General features: G+C 44.7%; 1 protein-coding gene across 1 annotated transcript in view; it reads right to left on the bottom strand.

Annotated features, from left to right (window-relative positions):
• The window catches only part of myo1ha (myosin IHa), a 78,276-nt gene that overhangs the window by 50,396 nt on the left and 8,092 nt on the right, over nucleotides 1-19,788 (bottom strand). Inside the window, exons 2-10 of the mRNA XM_078552888.1 lie at nucleotides 19,504-19,662; nucleotides 16,778-16,893; nucleotides 15,306-15,504; nucleotides 12,033-12,113; nucleotides 8,606-8,785; nucleotides 7,149-7,247; nucleotides 5,730-5,843; nucleotides 2,841-2,912; nucleotides 969-1,088 (exon numbers count right to left, since the gene is read on the bottom strand). Coding sequence (XP_078409014.1) covers nucleotides 969-1,088; nucleotides 2,841-2,912; nucleotides 5,730-5,843; nucleotides 7,149-7,247; nucleotides 8,606-8,785; nucleotides 12,033-12,113; nucleotides 15,306-15,504; nucleotides 16,778-16,893; nucleotides 19,504-19,629 — 1,107 coding nt within the window. The 5' untranslated portion in view covers nucleotides 19,630-19,662. The remainder of the gene's footprint in view (nucleotides 1-968; nucleotides 1,089-2,840; nucleotides 2,913-5,729; nucleotides 5,844-7,148; nucleotides 7,248-8,605; nucleotides 8,786-12,032; nucleotides 12,114-15,305; nucleotides 15,505-16,777; nucleotides 16,894-19,503; nucleotides 19,663-19,788) is intronic.

Genomic DNA, 19,788 nt, shown 5'->3' with positions numbered 1-19,788 from the left:
AAAATTATATGGAATAAAAAAATAATATACTCTCTGACAGAGTAGGGACTGTGTTAGTCAGTATCAGGTTAGAGGCAGCATTATACTGTATCAGAATAGGGACTGTGTTACTCTGTATCAGTTTAAAGGCTGCGGTGCTCTGTATCAGTTTAAAGGCTGCATTACTCTGGATCATAATAGGGACTGTGTTACTCTATATCAGATTAGAGGCTGCGGTGCTCTGTATCAGATTAAAGGCCACATTACTCTGTATCATAATAGGGACTGTGTATTCTGTATCAGATTAGAGGATGCATTATTCCATATCAAATGCTGTGATCATGATCATTTGTCTTGAGTGAAAATTGTATGGAATAAATAAATAAATTACTCTGTACCAGAATAGGGACTGTGTTACTCTGTATTAGTTTAGAGGCTGCATTACTCTGTAGCAGATTACAGGCTGCATTATTCTGTAGCAGATTACAGGCTGCATTACTCTGTAGCAGATTACAGGCTTCATTATTCTGTATCAGATTACAGGCTGCATTATTCTGTAGCAGATTACAGGCTGCATTATTCTGTATCAGATTACAGGCTGCATTATTCTGTATCAGATTACAGGCTGCATTATTCTGTATCAGATTACAGGCTGCATTATTCTGTAGCAGATTACAGGCTGCATTATTCTGTATCAGATTACAGGCTGCATTATTCTGTAGCAGATTACAGGCTGCATTACTCTGTAGCAGATTAGAGGCTGGATTATTCTGTAGCAGATTAGAGGCTGCATTATTCTGTAGCAGATTACAGGCTGCGTTACTCTGTAGCAGATTAGAGGCTGGATTATTCTGCACCTTCCAGTTGGGGGAGCTCAGTCCTGACACTCTACTCATAGAAAAGTGTTCCTTTCCGCAACTCTGAAACAGGACACTTTTAACAACACACCAGATTACTTTGTTAAAATAATTAGAAATACCTCTCATTACCTGATTAGCTAGTGATTCATTGATCTTGTTAACAAGCCAAGTAAAAGTACGTCCATAAATAGCTTTTGCTAATGCATCACGAGCACAAAAAGCTTGTTCAACACTCAGAGGGCTCAAAACCTTTGAAAAACAAACAATAAATTAATTTAAAGGGTGAAACATTTTTGCCTTTACGATTTTATTCTTCATTATATTGGTGTCTTCTTTCATTAAGAAAAGTCGATAAATTATTTTTATTTTAAGACAAAAATAAACTACTAGGGTAGGTTGCCATCAAATAAACCAGGGGGTGGCAATAGCGAATCTATGGCTATACAACTAATCCATGGCTTCAAGGGACTCAGTCATGGGAAAGGTCAGAAAAACCTGAGCCTGGAAATTGGTCCATGCAACCATGAGTTACTCAGCCTACTAAGGCCCCAATATGGTGGACAGGAGTGTGCGCACATTACCAACCAGAAGTGAATCACATTTTATATTGGATAAGGGTAAACAATAGGTGCCCAGCCCTCACGCCTGAAGCAGATGTTATGCCCTTTGCATTGGAAAACTAGCAAACCCGTCCAATGTCCCCTACATAAGATTGGCTTGCCTCAAGGCAGCCAGTACCATCACAAGCCACATTTAGGGAAAGCAAGCCTGGGGTTCGCCTGGAACAAAGAAGGTAAGAAACACCTCTTTGACCCTTTTGTCTGTGACATCTTTTGATTATCTGCTCATCTCCACAATCACCACACCCTCAATGTGTCTCTCTCCCCCCACCAACCACCCCCCCACCAACCTTAAACCAATTTATATTTCTCCCTTCTTCTAACTATGCTTCAGTTCTGCCGAAGGGCCATGAAGGCTCGAAACGTTAACTGATTTCTTCTCCGCCGATGCTGCCAGACCTGCTGAGTTTTTCCAGGTAATTCTGTTTTTGTTAAGGTAAGAAGCATACCTGACTGGAGCCTGGATGAGCAGGAGTGCTCCAACTGACTTCACATTAAAGGAAATGAGGATGCCAAGAGTTCAACCTTTGCACGAAGAGTATATGACACCTGGCATGAATACCTGGTGAGGGCCTTGAAGTCAAAAACCTTGAAATCCTTTGAGAAGCACCTGGATGTTGAGATGGAGGGTGGGAGGTGGGGGGGTGGGGGTGGGGGTGGTGGATGGTGGATGGTGGGGGGAAGAGTGTCGGGACGTTCAAATGATGACCTAAACTTAATGAAATGGTTTTTCTTGTCCATTTGCATCTTGTGATTTGTTGCTATACAACAGCCATTTGGGATCTGGTGTGGGTAAGGGTAATGGAAGGGAATTCACACTTACAGTTCACTATTGTGAATTTCTTTGATTATGGTACATTTAACATTGGGAATAGTAATGCCCTATTCATTAACAGACTTTGTTTCTGAATGAGGCCCATTCTTTTCCTCCTTCTCTTTTCTCCCTTCCCCCCTCAAAGGTGCTAACTCATGTTGAGTCTGATTCCACAGTTGCTCTCTGATTCTCACCCATGTTCTTCATCTGAACAGGCAGTGAAGACTGGCCAGCAATGAGAACATCTCCGCTGAGCACTTTGATGCAGCAGGTCCCTGGATAGAGACTAAAAGCAGGGTCTGTGGATCATTTTTCACCTCCCTAGCTCTTACTGTCACTGAGACCTGGAGACTTCCTGCTCTCTATGGCTCAGCACCAATCAGATGCAGTTACCCACAAAGTCATCATAGGCTTCATGGGTTACATTTTAATGTCCTTTCAGCATTTAATATTCTTTGAGGTGGATTTCAGGATGCCTCAGTTGCCATTTTTCAGGTGCATGCGCTCCACTCTCTCTGCTTTCTTTGATAGACCTAGCAAGAGTTTCTGAAGCCGTCCCTTCCGTACCTCATCTGCTTTGGTTTCAATCTTCTTGTGAGTTAGACCTTCCTGCAGGACTAAGACATGCACACCCAGCAGCTGCAAAAACAAAGACACAATAAAGAGAGGCGAAACGTACAGGTTTTATGAATAATCTCTTTGTTCAGTTCTTATGGTAATGATCCTAAGGCTGTCAGGTGGTAGAGCTGTGGCTCTTCCTACCATTGGGAAGGGGAACAGGGAGGGGTGGGGGTCGTTGTTAAATGAAGCAAAACCCAGATGACAGAGGAAGAAAATGAAGCAGGGTAAAAGTTTACCATTATCAACTGGTTATTAGTAAAAACGCAGGGATAAATGTTTGTCTTCACTACATGAGTGAGAATCTGAAACCAATGGAACGATCAGATCCTATAACGTTTGTGTGATTCATTCCATTCATGTGATGAAGACAAAGATTTATCAGACTCTGTAACTGCAGAAAACATTGAAGACACCATCCAGTCTTTACAATGTTCTTCACACTTTCTCCATGATAATAAATATTATAGACAGTGATTTTCTTTCTCTAATTGATTAGCAGATGTGATATCGCCACAGATGCCATGGTGTGACGAATCAAGCTCCTCCCCCGACCTCTAAGGTTTCACTTTTTCATGCTATGTTCTGGATCTAAAGGCAGCAGGTTCCCTGCAGTAACTCACTCAAGTGATCATTCTCCATAAGTAACTCTAGGAACTGATGGCTACATTTTCTGACTGCACATATCCAGCGCGAGCCCTCAGCCAATGAGAATTCATCCTAGGAAAGCATGCATGTATATAGCCAATGGTTCTCCATTCAACAATTGCACACAGGAAATTTCCTGATAGGAACATAAGAAATAGGGGCAGGAGTGGACCATATGGCTCCTCTAGTCCGCTTTGCCATTCAATCCTCTCACTTTCCAGACCTGTCCCCCATGCCTCTTGATTTGCTTAGTGTCCCGGAATCTATCAGTCTCAGTCTTGAATATATTCATCAGTGAGCATCCACAATCCTCTGAGATAGAAAATTCAAACGATTCACAAATCTCTGAGTGACAAAATGCCTTCCCTTCTCAGTCCTAAATGGCCAACACTATTCTGAGCATATGCCCTCTAGTTCTCGACTCTACAGCCAGGGGTAACAGCCGGTCAGCATTAAAGCTGTTGAGCTCTCTCAGAATCTTCTACGTTTCAATGAGATTGCTTCTCATTCTTCTAAACTCCAAAGAATATAGGCCCATTCTTTACTCAACCTCTTAAAGATGCCTGGAGTAATTGAGGTTCCGGGCAAGCTGTGGAGTTTCAAGTGGATTTGATAGAGTTATAAAAAATCATGGCAGTCCGGACAGGGTAGATTGGGGGGAAAAAATCGTTCCCATTGGTGAAACGATCAAGAGCAGGAGGGCACAGATTTAAGGCAATTGACATAGGAAGCAAAGGAGACGTGAGGGAAGACTTTTTCACACAGCGAGTGTTTCAGATCTGGAATGCGCTGCCTAAAGTATGGTGGAGACAGGTTCAAAAGAGGGCATTGGAATATTATCTGACAAGGAAGGACGTGCAGGGCTACAGGGAGAAGGCGGGGAAGTGACACTAGATAAACTGTTCCTTCGTTTGGATAGCTGGCACTGACACGTTGGGCAAAATGGCCTCCTCCATGCTGTAACAATTCTGTGATTCTGTGGCAAGTTTAACCCGGACTGTCAGCAGGCTAATCTCTATCACAGCTGGGCTCTCATCCCATCCTCACTGGACAGTCATATGAACATCTGTTCCAGCTGGCTGTCACTAGGTTGGTGCAGGAATCCTAAATGACCTTTTGATCCCCTTTGCCTTCCTTAGCAGCAGACCGGTGAGGGTGTATTACCCAACTGAGATTGGTCAACTCAGCACAGACCAGGAATCGAACCTGGGATTTTCTGGTTCTGCCAGGCTCCAATTTCAGAGCGGGTAGTGCACAAGCTGCTTTGAACCATTGGGTGGATAAGTCAAAGTTCCTTTTGTGAGACTGATTATGACAGTATTTTTCTAGACAATTTTTCTGTGCTGCTGTTAAACCATCTGATTTGTAATTAGGTAGTGATTATGCTCTGTTAATCCCCACACCACAGAAACAGCTCATAGCCCCTTTACATAGGACCATAAGAACAGGAATTCAACCCTTCAAGCCTGTTCCAACATTCAGTTAGATCCTGGCTGATCTGTATCTTAACTCCATCTACCCACCGTGATTCTGTAATCCTTAATGCCCTTGCCTAACACAAATCTCAAAATCTCAAATTTTGAAATTTTCTACTGACATAGTCTGAACAGTTTCTTGGGGAGAGATTTCCGCTTCTTCTTGGGTTCTCTGCCCGAAAGTAGGTCTGACCCACAGCACCACGGCCTCCACCAGGCGTAGGGCAAGGAGGCAGGACCCGAATCTAGCCCAGCTGGAATGGAGATCAACCCACATGCTGTTGGCACCAATCTGATCCACACCAGCCATCCAGCCAACAGCCACCACCCACTCTCCACATGCAGGTTGTAGTCTGGAGCTAGTGATGGTATAGGCTCCAATTTCTTCCCATCACATGGCTGACCAAGAAACTCTCCCACTCTCACCACCTGCCATTGGTGTGTGTTGGAAGGATTTACAAGTTGATACTCAACCTGTTTTGGCCATGCTATGAACGCACATTAATTGGTCACCAAGTTCTACAGTGGGACCTGAACCTGGAGCTTCTGGTTCAAAGGCAGGGGCACTACCCACTGCACCACATGACCTCCAGGCTTTCACTGCCCTTCGTGTAAGGACTTCTTGGCATCAGTCCCGAATGGCCTAGTTCTAATTTTAAGGCAATGTTTGGAATTCCCCCAACAGAGGAAATAGTTTCTCTACTATCATTGTTACCTTGGAGATCCACCTGATTTCCTTGTCGACCGTGATGTTGGCATGTCCTTGGTCATCCACACTGAACTGGATGTTTCCCAGATGCAGAACACTGGCTATAATCCCCAACAGGTTCTGGTACACAAAGGCAAGTTATCAATATCAATATAGATAAATCATGAATCTGAGCCAGAGAATTAGTCATCAAAATTGGAATTCACTTGGCACCATCAAGTCATGGGACTCAGTGAGTCAGCAGATACTTTTGGCAAATATTAGCCATTAGGATTTATTGGTGATATTTCGGGGTTTTAGACCATTTCCTAGGATGTTCCAAGGCATCACATATAATGACTTACTTTGAAGTTCAGGCACTGCTGTATATAAGTTAATGCAGCAACCATTTTACACACAACCAAGTCCCACAATGAGCTGAATGAATAGTTAATTTGTGTCTCAGGGAGATTTCTGCGCTATTTCGTGCGCATGCGTGAAAGAGCGCAGGCCCGGACTCAGGGAATTCACACCCCCCCGCCCCCCTCCCCCCCCCCCACCCCCACCGCCCACCTGCACAGGGAGTGCTCAGCGCTTCCAGGTGAGTGTCATGCTGGGTGGGCCTTAATTGACCCACCCACATAAAATGGCGACATGCATCCAATCGGGGAGCGCTGATCGGGTTCGCACTCGCTCCCACCCGCCCCCGCACAATCCCCCCAATGGCGGGAAAATTCAGCCCCAGGAGAACTCGCAACTCTTTGAATAGTGTCATGGAAATTTAGGATCCATTTGAATAACAGGAGTAGGCAGAGGGAACCTCAGTTTCATATCTCACCCAAAGGGCAGCACTGACAAATTTGTTTTCTTAATAAAGGTGCATCTGCAGATCTGAGTGCAAAATGCAGAAGACCAGAACTTCTTAAGGCTCTGAAATTTAAACCAGAAACCATGGAGCAGAGATGGAGCAGTGCTGGTTGATAGATGGCTAGGGCCTATACGAATGGAATCAGAGCTGCTATTCCAGCAGTGCTAACCTGTGTTGATCGAGAGTTTATCTGTTCTGTGCAGGAGGGTTCACCTAGTTAGGAGCCCTCCAGAATACTTTTACACTCAGCGACTGTGTCCTAGCAGGTGAGACAGGCAGACAGTCTGCTGTAAAACATTGGCAGTAGTTGCATGACAACACCCATCAACTCCAGTTTCCTTTCTAAGTCGCACAACATCCCGGCTTGGGGACGTATATCACCATTGCCGTACCTTCACTGTAGCTCAATCACTGTAGCCCTGGAACTCCCACCCACGATTACTGTGGGTGTACCTTCACCCCATGGGACTGCAGGAGTTCAAGAAGGTAGCTCACCACCACCTTCTCAAAGACAATAGGAGCAACCAGCCTTGCTGGTGATGGTCACATCCCCAGAATTAATTTTTTAAATAACTCACGTCAATGTCGTTGTTATTGAAGTCAATCACAGACAATGCTTTTCGAACAATCTTCCAACCGCTTTTGTCATTGATGGAGCTCACTTTCGCACACTCACCCTATTCAGACAGCAAAAAAAAAACACCCATTACAACCAAGACACAGAACAGAAAATGGAACAGAATCAGGACAATAAATATTGAAAATCGCAGATGAACTTGAAGGGGTAGGAATGAACCTGTTGGGCCCAATGGCCTTTTCCTGTTCTGTAAATACTACTGTAATATGAACATTCTAACTCTAAGGACTCCCAATATTTAAACACCTTTCTCCAATTCAGATTTTTAAAATTTAAACCTTTGAAAGGTTCAGCAAGCACACCCAGTGGGAAACTGAGTCAATCAGAGCAGGAAGATTCCACATTCATTCTTCAATCTGTGCTGATTACAGAGAATACACGGCACAGAAAGAGGCCATTTGCTTAAGTTCCGCTTGAGCCTCCTCCTGCCTTTCCTCATCTAACTGTCAGCATAGTCCTCCGTTCCCTTCTCCCTCAAATGCTTGTCTAGCTCCCCCTTAAATGCATCTATACTATTCACTTCAACCACTCCCTATGCTTCTACAAACATAGAAAATATAGGCCAGGATTCTATGGCTCCGCTGCAGTGTGTCTTCCCCCGGTGGATGTGGCGAGCCAGTTAAATCTCCATTCTGTTCAGCGGGACCGTCATATCCCTCCAAGCGGGAGGGACCATAAAACTCTGGCCTAGAAAGAGTACAGAGTGTTCTTCGGCTCGAGCTGACAGCAACACGAACACCGTCTCCTGGCTCAGACAAGACCATAAGACCATAAGACATAGGAGCAGAAATTAGGCCATTCGGCCCATCGAGTCTGCTCTGCCATTCAATCATGGCTGATAAATTTTTCAACCCCATTCTCCCGCCTTCTCCCCGTAACCTTTGATCCCCTTACCAATCAAGAACCTATCTATCTCGGTCTTAAATACACTCAATGACCTGGCCTCCACAGCCTTCTGTGGCAATGAATTCCATAGATTCACCACTCTCTGGCTAAAGAAGTTTCTCCTCATCTCTGTTCTAAAAGGTCTTCCCTTTACTCTGAGGCTGTGCCCCCGGGTCCTAGTCTTCCTACTAGTGGAAACATCTTCCCCACGTCCAGTCTATCCAGGCCTTTCAGTATTCTGTAAGTTTCAATCAGATCCCCCCTCATCCTTCTAAACTCCATCGAGTATAGACCCAGAGTCCTCAAACGTTCTTCATATGTTAAGCCTTTCATTCCTGGGATCGTTCTCGTGAATCTCCTCTGGACCCTCTCCAGGGCCAGCACATCCTTCCTTGCAAATAAGCCCTCCACTTTGAGCAGACATGACAGCGGCAAGTCCGTGTGTCTCGTTTCTAGTTGAGCGCTAGTTGAGCTGGTGCTTCACCTGACGATGCTGCCTCCCCCAGTCCTTACCTGGATAAGGTAGTGGTACTGGAGTGGATTGCGATCCAGGCCCAGCCAGCGAAGTAACTCCTCCTCTCCTCCCTCCAACAGCTGGTAGAAAATATGAAAGTTCCGCTCTCCATGGTTCTGATGGGCCACCCTTGACTTCTCCAGGAGGTAGCTCAGGATGTGGCCCCCGACTGGAGCTCCCTGGAAAAAGAGTAAAGTGGGGGTGGATGCACAGATAGTGAGGGGACCGAGTCCTGATAGCATTACAACAGCTGTATAAACACCAGAGTCTATTATGGAGTATCACCGAATGCAGTAATGGGATCAGAAAGATCTCACCAACAAGCTAGAACTTGCATTTATATAGCAGATTAAATGTAGTTCTGTGGAATCTATGCTAATTTTTCTCTCCATTCTGTCAGTCCTTTCCTTTGCTTGGGCACCCCCACACATCGAGGGTTAAGCTGAAAATTCAGAAGCACATGAAGGTCAATGAGTGGGATTTCTGTCGCTCAAAACAGAATGAGCTAAACTGGTGCGTTGTCGACATGGCCTCCAATAGATTTGGACCTTGTGCACAGGCCTAGAGTTGGCTGGCACCCCTCCAGCGTCAGCACCATGTGATATATGTTGTCAGATTTCAGTGATAGAGCTCCATTGAACCACGACAAAAGCAGTGCAGGAGTTTTAACTACAATGCTGACTTCTCAAGAGTGGTTTAAATGCCGAGGATCTCTCCTTAGAGCAGCACTTTATCACTATAGCAGCGTCGGTGGAGAGAGCAACAGAGTTAAGGTTTCGAGCGTTCAGCTCCGAAGAAGGGTCATATGGACTCAAAACGTTAACTCTGTTTCTCTCTCCACAGATGCTGCCAGACCTGCTGAGTTTTTCCAGCATTTTCCATTTTTGTTTCAGATTTCCAGCATCCGCAGTATTTTGCTTTTAACTTTATCACTATAGCTCTCTACTGATGAGTATTTTTCCATGATGGAACATTATTAATGACAAGTAGAACTAGAACCCAGAAAGCTTCCTTATTATGCTTCCAATTTAACTTCCATTCCCAATTTTTACTGCTACTTTTTATTTCCCTGGTCTTTCTGGCTGAGTAATAATCCTTATCTGAGAGGCCAGGAAGACAACTGGTCTGTTACAGAACGTGGGAAAATCAAGATCATACTGGGGCAGTGACGGGCGGGGGGTGGTCCTTCTAGACCGAGTATTGGGGCAGTGCTGAGGGAACTTCACTTTCAGGTAGAACTTTAGCTGTCAACGGCCCTGTCATTTCCTGATTGTGCCTCTATGAAGCACCTCGGAATGTTTTACTATATTAAAAACACTATGTAGACGCAAGTTATTGCGTTGTTGCTAAGCTAACCCACTGCTTGAAATTTGCGTTCAAAAAATTGAGCACCATCAGCATTGATTATGCCTCACTAGCTTCATCGCCAGCTATTCAGGAAGTTGATTGCTTATTTTTGTCCCAATCTCCAATTTTGATCTCTCTAAATCAGCCGCCTGCCAAACACAGTTGGGATTGGTATCTGGGCTCTAATTGTGTCACAGACACTTGCTCATGCTTGTTGGCTTCAAACAATGCTGCAGTTCAATCCTAAATAACTCGCAGCCTCTGTTATAAATAGTTCCAGGAAATTGACACAATTCATTTCACTCTGAATATTTCATTCTGATCTGCAACAAAATACGGTCTGACTCGTCTAAATCCACAATACAGTGGAATAATTGGAACATACTGAATAGGGTGTAAATGCCAGAGTCAAAAGTCTAGGCAAAAGTCAATGACAGTAGGCTCAGGACTTTCACGGCAATAAGTCAGCTCTTCAGGCTACACTGAACCACAAGCCAGATACGCATCGGTGTATGACGAATAAAAACACAATTTGCTTGTGTAACGTGTAACTTAAATGACATTGGCAAACTATGCTGGCTGGCTATAGAATGACATGCCGGTAGTGGGTGCATGTAGCAATATATGGTTGTAAAATGTGTATGACTTGAAATAAGAACACAAGAACATACGAAATAGGAGCAAGTGTAGACCATTCGGCCCCTCAAACTCGCTTCACCATTCAGTACGGTCATGGATGATAGTCTGCCTCAGCTCCACTTTTCCATACTATCCCATTAGCTCTTGATTCACTGAGAAGTCAAAAATCTGTCTGTCTCAGCTTTAAATATATTCATTAATGGACAATCCACAGTGCTCTGGGGTAGAGAATCCCAAAGATTCACAACCCTCTTGAATGAAAAAGTTTCTCCTCATCTCAGTCCTAAATGATTGGCCCCTTATCCTGAGACTGTGCCCCCATGTTCTAGATTCCCCAACCAGGGGAAACAACCTCTCAGCGTCTACCTTGTCAGGCCCCTTCAGAATCTTGTAGGTTTCAATGAGATCTCCTCTCATACTTCTAAACTCCAGCCCAATTTACTCAGTCTCTCAGCCTAGGACATCCCTCTCATCCCAGGAACCATCTAGTGAACCCTTGCTGTACAGCCTCCAGTGCGAGTATTCTTTAGATATGGAGACTAAAACTGTGTACAGTACCAAAGCCCTATATAATTGCAGCAAGAATTTCTTTGGTCTTGTACTCTAATCCCCTTGTAATAAAGGTCAACATGTTATTTACTTTCCTAAGTGCTTGCCGTACCTGCATGCTATCTTTCTGCATTCCTTGCGTGAAGTGCCCAAGTCTCTCTGAACATCAATATTTAAAAGTTTCAAACCAATTTAAAAATATTCTGCTTTTCTATTCTCACTACCAAAGTGAATCACCTTATCCTTCCCCACATTATTCTCCATTTGCCACCTTGTAGCCCACCCGCTTACGGGTGGAATTTAAAGTCCCCACCCCCTAGAGTGCCCCCACCCCTGTCCACCAGGGTGAGTTTGGAGGCAGACAGGGCATTTAATCGGGCCAGAGGGTGTGGGGTGGCAACGCTGTTGCCTTCCCGCGTCTGCCCTAATTTTGCCTGGGCTGGGAAGGCTTGTGGATGGCCTATCCACCCCAACGCCAACTGAAGCCCTTACGTTAGCAATTAAGGGCCCTATCCCACCAACGCAGGTATTTAACCAATGGTGTGTGGGCGTGTTACCACACAGCAAGCCTCAAAAGCAAAACTCTGGGCTTGCTTGCGGGCATTTCTGTTAATACATCCTTACTCTTCACGTTGTCCTTTTCTTTAATTCATTCTTTCACATAACCTTAAAACTCTGGTACTCCTTGGCTCACCGAGGCTTTGTATCCTCTTCTAGCTTTTGGATTTTTCAACTCAAAGTTGACATTATCTAATCACTGTTTCCTCACTTTCTCCCCCACCACCCCCCACCTGGCTTCTCTTATATTCTCTTCACCTTTGTTGTTGAATGCATTATGAGACTTGACCCTTCACCTTGGCTTATATCTTAAAACCAATATAGGGCTCATACCGTATAGCTGAACTGGATATCCATGTATTTTCCAAACCGGCTGGAGTTATCATTCCTTAGGGTCTTGGCATTCCCAAACGCCTGAAATAAAATACAATACAACCCATTGGAGACTCTTATTTGGAAACCACATTTGCTGGGGTCAGGGATGAAGCTGGGGCCATGCCATCTTTTGTCCATCTTTCCTAAGACCAGGGGCTGGATTTTCAAATGTCCATGAAAGACAGGTTAGGTGTGGATGCGCTTTGGAAACAATGCTCCGGAATGGCGTGTCAGTCTCCGGAATGTGCCGCAGTTTTCAAAAAGAGGGCTATAGGGGTTGTGGGGGCAAACCGGAAGCCCACATGCCCCCAATTAACTAACTGCCTGTTAAGCTCCTTCAAGAACTTGTTCATGGGCTGGAGAGGGACAGGGCTGTATCGTTGCTGCTGATTGAAAGTTTTGAAAAGAAAGGGAAATTCTAACTGAGTTACTCAAGCGGTGACATGTAAGTTGCCATTGTTTGATCAGAGCCAATCGAGACAATGACTGACCGTTTGGACACTTGTTTGGTCCGTGAAGCTGCTGGCCCTCTGCTCTCCTGCCTGCTCCATTCTGCAAGGCAAGGGCAATCCCAGTCATGGCTGCTGTTTGCCTTGAGATTTGCCCTCCAGAGCCAGTTACCAACTCAAGGCAGTGCCCGGTGCCAATAATTGGGTGCCTTCGGGCCAATTAGAAGCTTTGAATGTAAAAAACACATGGCGTAGGTTCGGGACCTGTAAATGATCTGGGTTAAGGGTTCCCAACCCCTGAATGAAAATCCAGCCCCAAGGTTCTCCACAGGATGTCATCATTGCAGAGGGAATTTTACAATCCCATCACTTCAACAGGGGACCCCCAGAGCAGCAAGCTGATGACTCAGTAGATCCAAGCTCATCAGGTTTCTGAGATTAATTGCAACCACAGCAACTTGCCTTTATATAACACCTTCATCCTGGTAAAATGTCTCCATCTGCTTCCCAGGAGCATTATCAAACAACATCTGATACTGAGTCATACAATGGAAACATAAGGGCAGGTGACCAAAAGCTCAGTCACAGAGATAATTTTTAAAGAACATCTTAAAGGAGGAAAGAGAGGTGGTGAGGTGGTGAGGTTTAGAGAGGGAATTCCAGAGCCTAGGGCCCAGGCAGCTGAAGGCACAACCACCAATGGGGGAAGGGTTGAAACTGACGATGCACAACAGGCCAGAATTGGAGGGGGCGCAGATTTCTTGGAGGATTGTGGGGCTGGAAGAGATTAGAGAGATGGGGAGGGGGTGAGGCTGTGCAGGGAATTGAAAACAAGTATGGCAATTTCAAAATTAAAGCATTACCAAGTCAGAAGCCAATCTAGGCCAGCACTCACTGGGATGGTGGGCAAACAGGATTTAGTGTGAGTTAGTACATGGGTTGTAAAATTTTGGATGAGCTCAGGTTTATGGAGGGTGGAAGATGGGACATATTAATTATGTAGACAGAGCACCACAACTAATTTAAGCCTGGTGATGCGAGTTTATTGACACTCAAAACAGGAAATAGAGCACAGTGCAGCTCTTAAGTAACTGCTATGAAAGTGGATTCACGCGAATTGTTGCTGTGCAAGGAGCTGGTCTGCTCCGATTTCTGCTTCTTTGAAGGTCCTGTTGCAATAAGTGCAGAAAAGAGGAGTTGACCCTCTTTCGTATAGAGTGACAAAGATTCTAACAATGACACTCGTGATTTTGGGGAATTCGACCAACTGGGAAAAAAATGCCCTTTCAACTTGCAGCCTGTTGCCCCTGAGGAAAGTGAGTTTTTTCTGTGTTGTACCTTAGTCCATTCCCCAGCAATGCCTGGACAATATTCAGATTTGTAGCCAGTAACATTCGCACCACACAAGTGTCAGCCAATGACTATCCCCAGAGACAATCTTGTTATTTCCCCTTGACATTCAATGGCATTACCATCCCCGAATCCTCCATCATCAACATCCTGGAGGTTTCCATGGACTAGAAATTTTAACTGGGCCAGCCACATTGTGATGGAATCCGATGTTTGCAAAACTGAGGGGGGGAATCATGTATCAAAGCCTGTATTTTTTGAGACAGCGCCTGACTGAAAGGGAAGCGAAAACTCCAGGTTTCTGGGAAAAGGGGTCCGTGTTTGTCCTGATGAGTGCAAGATGAAAAGCTTCAACAACATGTCTCTTTTTTGAAATGGTATCCTTCATACCATTAAGTGTGATATAGGAGGAGGCCTTTTCCACACAGAAGAACTGTATGATACTGGTCCTAGGAACTTGGGTCTCCTCAGTCTACCTGTAGTGTAATTAGAAGATGGTTCACTCCATGTTAAAAATTTTACAGAGGTGCCACTAGACAAGGCAAAAGCCACTGAGGAAAGATATCCCCTAACCAGAAACCTTATTACTGGTTCATTTTAGAAATACCCTGAATAATCTTAATTAGTCATAAAGTGACTTTGCGGCTGACAGTGAATAAACACCTAACATGTTCCAAAATAATCACATAAAGGACAGCTCCAGTTCCTCAGTGATCCCCCAGCCTGAGTGCTATCTGAAGGACTGTGCAATGAAGCCTCTGCTATAATGGTATTTCCTGGAAATTTGATTTGAAAATTATTCTTCAATCTGCCAGTGGATGGTGGAAACTCCCCGAAACTTCCTCTGTATCTAAAAGGTGAGGGTCCTGATTTACCTACCGATGGATTTGTAGACAAACACGTCTAGTTTTGCCAAAAAAAAAACTTGGCTCCGATGTTTCCTGACAAACAGTAAAGAAAGTGTGTGCGTATTCTGTCACTAAATTTCATTTGAAAGAAGGACTTGGATTTAAATAGCACCTTTCATGACCTCAGGACAGCATTTTACAGCCAATGAGGTACATTTTGAAGTATAGGCACTGTTGTAATGGAAGAAACACAGCAGCCAATTTGTGGACAGCAAGCTCCCACAAACAGCAATGTGACCAGATATTCTGTTTTTTGCGCTGCTGACTGAGAGATTAATATTGGCCAGGACACTGGGATAACTCCTCGCCACTTCTTTGAAATAGTGCCTTGGGATCCTTCACACCCACCTGAGAGGGATAACAGGAAGGTGGTTTACTGTCTCATCTGAAAGATGCCCCCGCTTTGTGGCAATGCTCTTTATTCAGTGCACTTTGGGCACACAAACTGTGATTTGCTTACCGAGGCTAAAGCTGTGGACAGAAACACCCATCATTATTCCTCACTCTCTGTTCTGGGTGCTCACCTCGAGTACAGGGTTGGACAGTAGGAGACGGTCCCTCACCACTTGCAGCTGCTCGGTGGTCTGGCAGGTCTTAGCGTAGAACTCGAGGATCTTCTTTGAGGCTTCTGTCTTCCCTGCTCCACTCTCTCCAGAAATTAGGATGAAATGGTTGTTGTACTCAGTGCACATCACCCGGTATGCGTTGTCAGCAATGGCGTAGCTATAGGGGAAAGAAGTAGTCGGATCTGCAGTATGGCTCACCTTTCCCAATGAATCACTCTTTTCATTCCTCCCACATCACTCCACCTCCCCAACCCACAACCACCACTTAGAAGAACAAGGACAGCAGGTGCATGGGAGCACCACCACATTCAAGTTACCCTTCAACTTGCACACCTGACTTGGACATATAACACCCATTCCTTCATCATCTCAAGGTCTAAATACTGAAGGAACTGATGCATACTGGGATCCCATTCCATATAATTTGTAACACATCCCAACTCTGACTCTAAGTGTTGTATATTTATATCTCAGAGCCATGCAGAGGTGACACTAGTCTGTAACAGTTTTTATTTACAGCGCTTTAAAATATCTACTCCGTGCTTATGGAAAACACAGAACAATTGAACACCTACACTAAGTCGTAACCATCATTAAGCCACTCGCTCATGAAGGGGGAGTGGAAACCAAAATTGAATCCGATTGTGGCTTCATCTAAAGCCCACGCTCCATTTCCAGCACTGATTATTGGATTGCAATTGGGAACTCCAGCTAACTTTTCCCTTTCCCAAATACCAAGGAAACAATAAAGCCAGCTGGAATAACGTCCACTGCCTCCATGACTGAGGTCAGCTCACTCTGCACCAGAACAAGGAGCAAATCTGGATGGGGCCTCCTGTGGGTCATGGTACACACCAGCAATATCATAAACTGCACAAAGGTTATCTCTGCTTACTTGTTCTAGCGAAACCACAGGTGTATTCTACCACAGCATACTAGAAAGAGCAAATATGGAAAATCTTCCTAGTACGTTTTCAATGTTGCTGAGACTTAGTAAGCAGAGGAAATCTTTCCCCTCTCACCCCAGTACCACATCATGCAGGACACCCATTTCCAGAACGTTTACTGTGTGGGGAGAGGAGGAATTTCCAATGAGGTTTCTCTAAATGAGCAAATTTTGGGGCCGTGTGGGCTAAGGCATTGATTTGGCTCTAGTTGTTTCGATATGGTGTAGGTTCTACCTTTGTTATCAAGAAATGCGGGGCAAAGGCGGGTATATGGAGTTAGGCCACAGATCAGTCATGATCTCATTGAATAGCGGAAAAGGCCAAAGGGGGTAAGTGGCCCTACTCCTCTACAGACAGATACTGACTGGGGTGTGTAAGGGGCAGATCACCCTCCTCTCCTCTTGACAAGGGTGGCAAATGTGGTGGAGAGGTTTGCAGAGAGGGAGGAGTAAAAACAAAATCATTCACAATCTTATGACTCACATATGAGGAGGGAGTTCAAAGAAATTCACTCCCTGGTATAGCTCCTTCTTTTTGTGTGTGTATATATCCAGCTCCTTATAAGGATTCACAGATACCAGCAGAGTCCCAACATATGTCTGAAGAATAAAAGAGATTTCAATTAGGAAAAGGTTAAAGTGTGATGCTGTTGAACAAACATTTATTGATGAGCCCTTACATCAGTGTGTTCCAAAGTTTTTTATCAGGTTGAGTCTAAAATAACCCTCCTATGAAGTGCCTTGAGATGTCACAGTGTTAAAGGTGCTATATAAATGCAAGTTGTTTTTGTTGTTGAATATCCATAGGCAGTCCTGTAACCAGTCTCTGACAATGTACCAATTAGATGGCTGGTTGGATCCTGGCCGCCATGAATCTGGCCATTATTCTGGGCTTGCACGTGACCTCTGACCTCATCAGAGATTGAGAGGTCACTGGGAAGACACCTCAATGGCAATGCCTCTTGGAAATGTCAGCCTTATTCTGCCCTGGCAAAAGTGGAGGTGCTCAACCAGAAATCCCAATCCTGACATTGGCCTGACTTCCTGAGCAAGCGGGATAAGCTCCATGCTTGCCTGGGCCAGAGCCTACAAAAGGCCTATGTTTCAGTCTGGAGCCCGAGTGCACTCACCCTCACCCAACATCCACGCACACTTGCTTCCTGGCATCGCTCATTAAATAGCAATTAAGATGGGAAGCCTGACTGTTTTTTTTAAATTTGATAAACTAATAGCATTAAGGCTAATTGTAACACCCCCAGTGTTGAATCAACTCACTTTAATTAACAGCTGACCTTAGCTCAGAGCGGAGCTTGAACCTGGGACTTTCCAGCCCAATTGCTCAGTGCCCCAAGCCTTTCTCCTTTAAGCCTTGGAGAAGCTGAGGCGAGCAGCCTTGCCAATGGAGCGTCTCCGACCAATTGGAACTAGGTGTTTGAAAACCCACAAGCCTTTGATCACTGCTGACCCTATCAGAGTGTCCAGGTCATGGGGAGGCCTCAGTCTCCTGTTGGCTGCAGCAGGGATTTGTTAGGGGGTCCCTCTGCCTAAGGCATGCCCATAGCGATGGCGGTTCTCCTCAGTCTTGGGCTGAACAGTGAACCTCCCCATGACCTGGATACTTTGATAGGGTCAGCAGTGATCAAAGGCTTGTGGGTTTTCAAACACCTAGTTCCAATTGGTCGGAGGCGCTGCATTGGCAAGGCTGCTCGCCTCAGCTTCTCCAAGGCTTAAAGGAGAAAGGCTTGGGGCACTGACCGATTGGGCTGGAAAGTCCCAGGTTCAAGTCCTGCCCTGAGTTAAGATCAACTGTTAATTAAAATGAGTTGATAAACACTAGGGGTGTTACAATTAGCCTTAATGCTATTAGTTTATCAAGTTAAAAAAAAAAGTCAAGCTTCCCATCTTAATTGCTATTTAATGAGAGATGCAGAAAGCAAGTGTGCATGGATGTTGGGTGAGGGCACGAGAGAGTTTTGCTGCCCTCTAACATTGAATTGTCTGCAGACACACATGAAGTACATGGGTCAAATCCTGCAGTGATGTAGCTGTGAGTGCAAGGCATCCAAGCTTGAGTCCCCACCTTCAGGAAAGGGGGACTTGTACTCTCTCAGGGAGTTGGTCACTAGTTTATGCACATCAACATTCCCATTCTGGCTCCCTAATACTAATTGATACGCCATTCATTCTCAAGATATTCATCCTCAAATAAAGCCTCTAAATAGTAAAGAACAAGAGAAAGCTTTTTTATAGCAAACATAATCTACCACAACAAAAAAGGCCATTTTCAAAAATCTGTAGGAAGCAAGTAAATATACACATTTTATTTTTTTGTGTCTATTTATCATGTCAGGAGCAGGTCAACAGGGACGATGTGCATCCACTACTTCCTTCACCCATCATTGGTGGCCAAACCTTCAGCTACCTAGGCCCACAGATTAAAGATAAGAGGTCTCCCATTTAAGATGGAGATGAGGAGGAACTCATCTCTCAGAGAGTCATTAATCTTTGGAATTCACTTCCGCAGAGAGCAGTGGGGGCTGGGTCATTGAATGTATTCAAGGCTGAGTTAGATAGATTTTTGATCTACAAGTGGGTCAAGGGTTATGGGGGACAGACAGGAAAGTGGGGTTAAGGCCGCAGTCAGATCAGCCATGACCTTATTGAATGGCAGAACAGGCTCGCGGAGCCAAATGGCCTACTCCTGCTCCTATTTCTTATGTTGATAAGCTCTGGAATCTCTTCCCCAAATCTTTTCACTTCTTCCCTCTTCCTCCTCTTTTAAAAAATTGCCTAAAATCCACCTCTTTCGCCAAGCTTTGGGTCACCTGTCTTAATGTCTCCTTCCTTAGTTCAATGTCAGCTTTTGCCTGTTTAGGCTCCAATGAAGAGCCTTGGGGTGTTGTATTACATTAAAAGTGTTATATAAATTCCAGTTGTTTTTGTTGCTGAAGGGGAGGTACCTAAAAGAGGATGAGGGCAGTCATGGCAATGGGTAACCATGGAGTCGACATATGCCTGCTGATAGTGCTTGGGCCCAATGTAATTTTGGATTGCCTTTCTGCTACTTACGAAGATGGGTTTCCAGAAATATATGATGATAAATAAGAATTTGTGTTAAGGATAAATTGGGTTTACTTAAAATATTGCTTCTAGTTTAGGCAAATGATGGACTTTTTTTTGTGGAACCAGACAGTATAAAGTCAGAGTTACATAGATAAGGTTCTCCCGAAAGCGTTTGCGGAGGTTGTCCAGAAAGGCAATCTCGCTGGTGTAAGAATCGAGGAGGACGAAATCTTGCACTCCCACTCTGTCACGAGCTGTCAGCGCTCCTTCCATGTTGATGTGGAATCTACTTCCCGCTTCTTTCTTCTAAAGAGAGAGAGAAAGAAAAGGTAGTTGGCTCCATTGAGGCACAAGGAATCAATTCCTGTCAACAACATTTTCAGAACGGCAAATGGCTGCTCTCAGTAAATAGAAGATATACGCTCAAATGCA

The sequence above is a fragment of the Cetorhinus maximus genome, chromosome 12 (genome assembly GCF_964194155.1).
Source record: "Cetorhinus maximus chromosome 12, sCetMax3.hap1.1, whole genome shotgun sequence".
Taxonomy (NCBI): Eukaryota; Metazoa; Chordata; class Chondrichthyes; order Lamniformes; family Cetorhinidae; genus Cetorhinus; species Cetorhinus maximus.
This window is presented reverse-complemented; position numbering and strand designations above follow the sequence as displayed.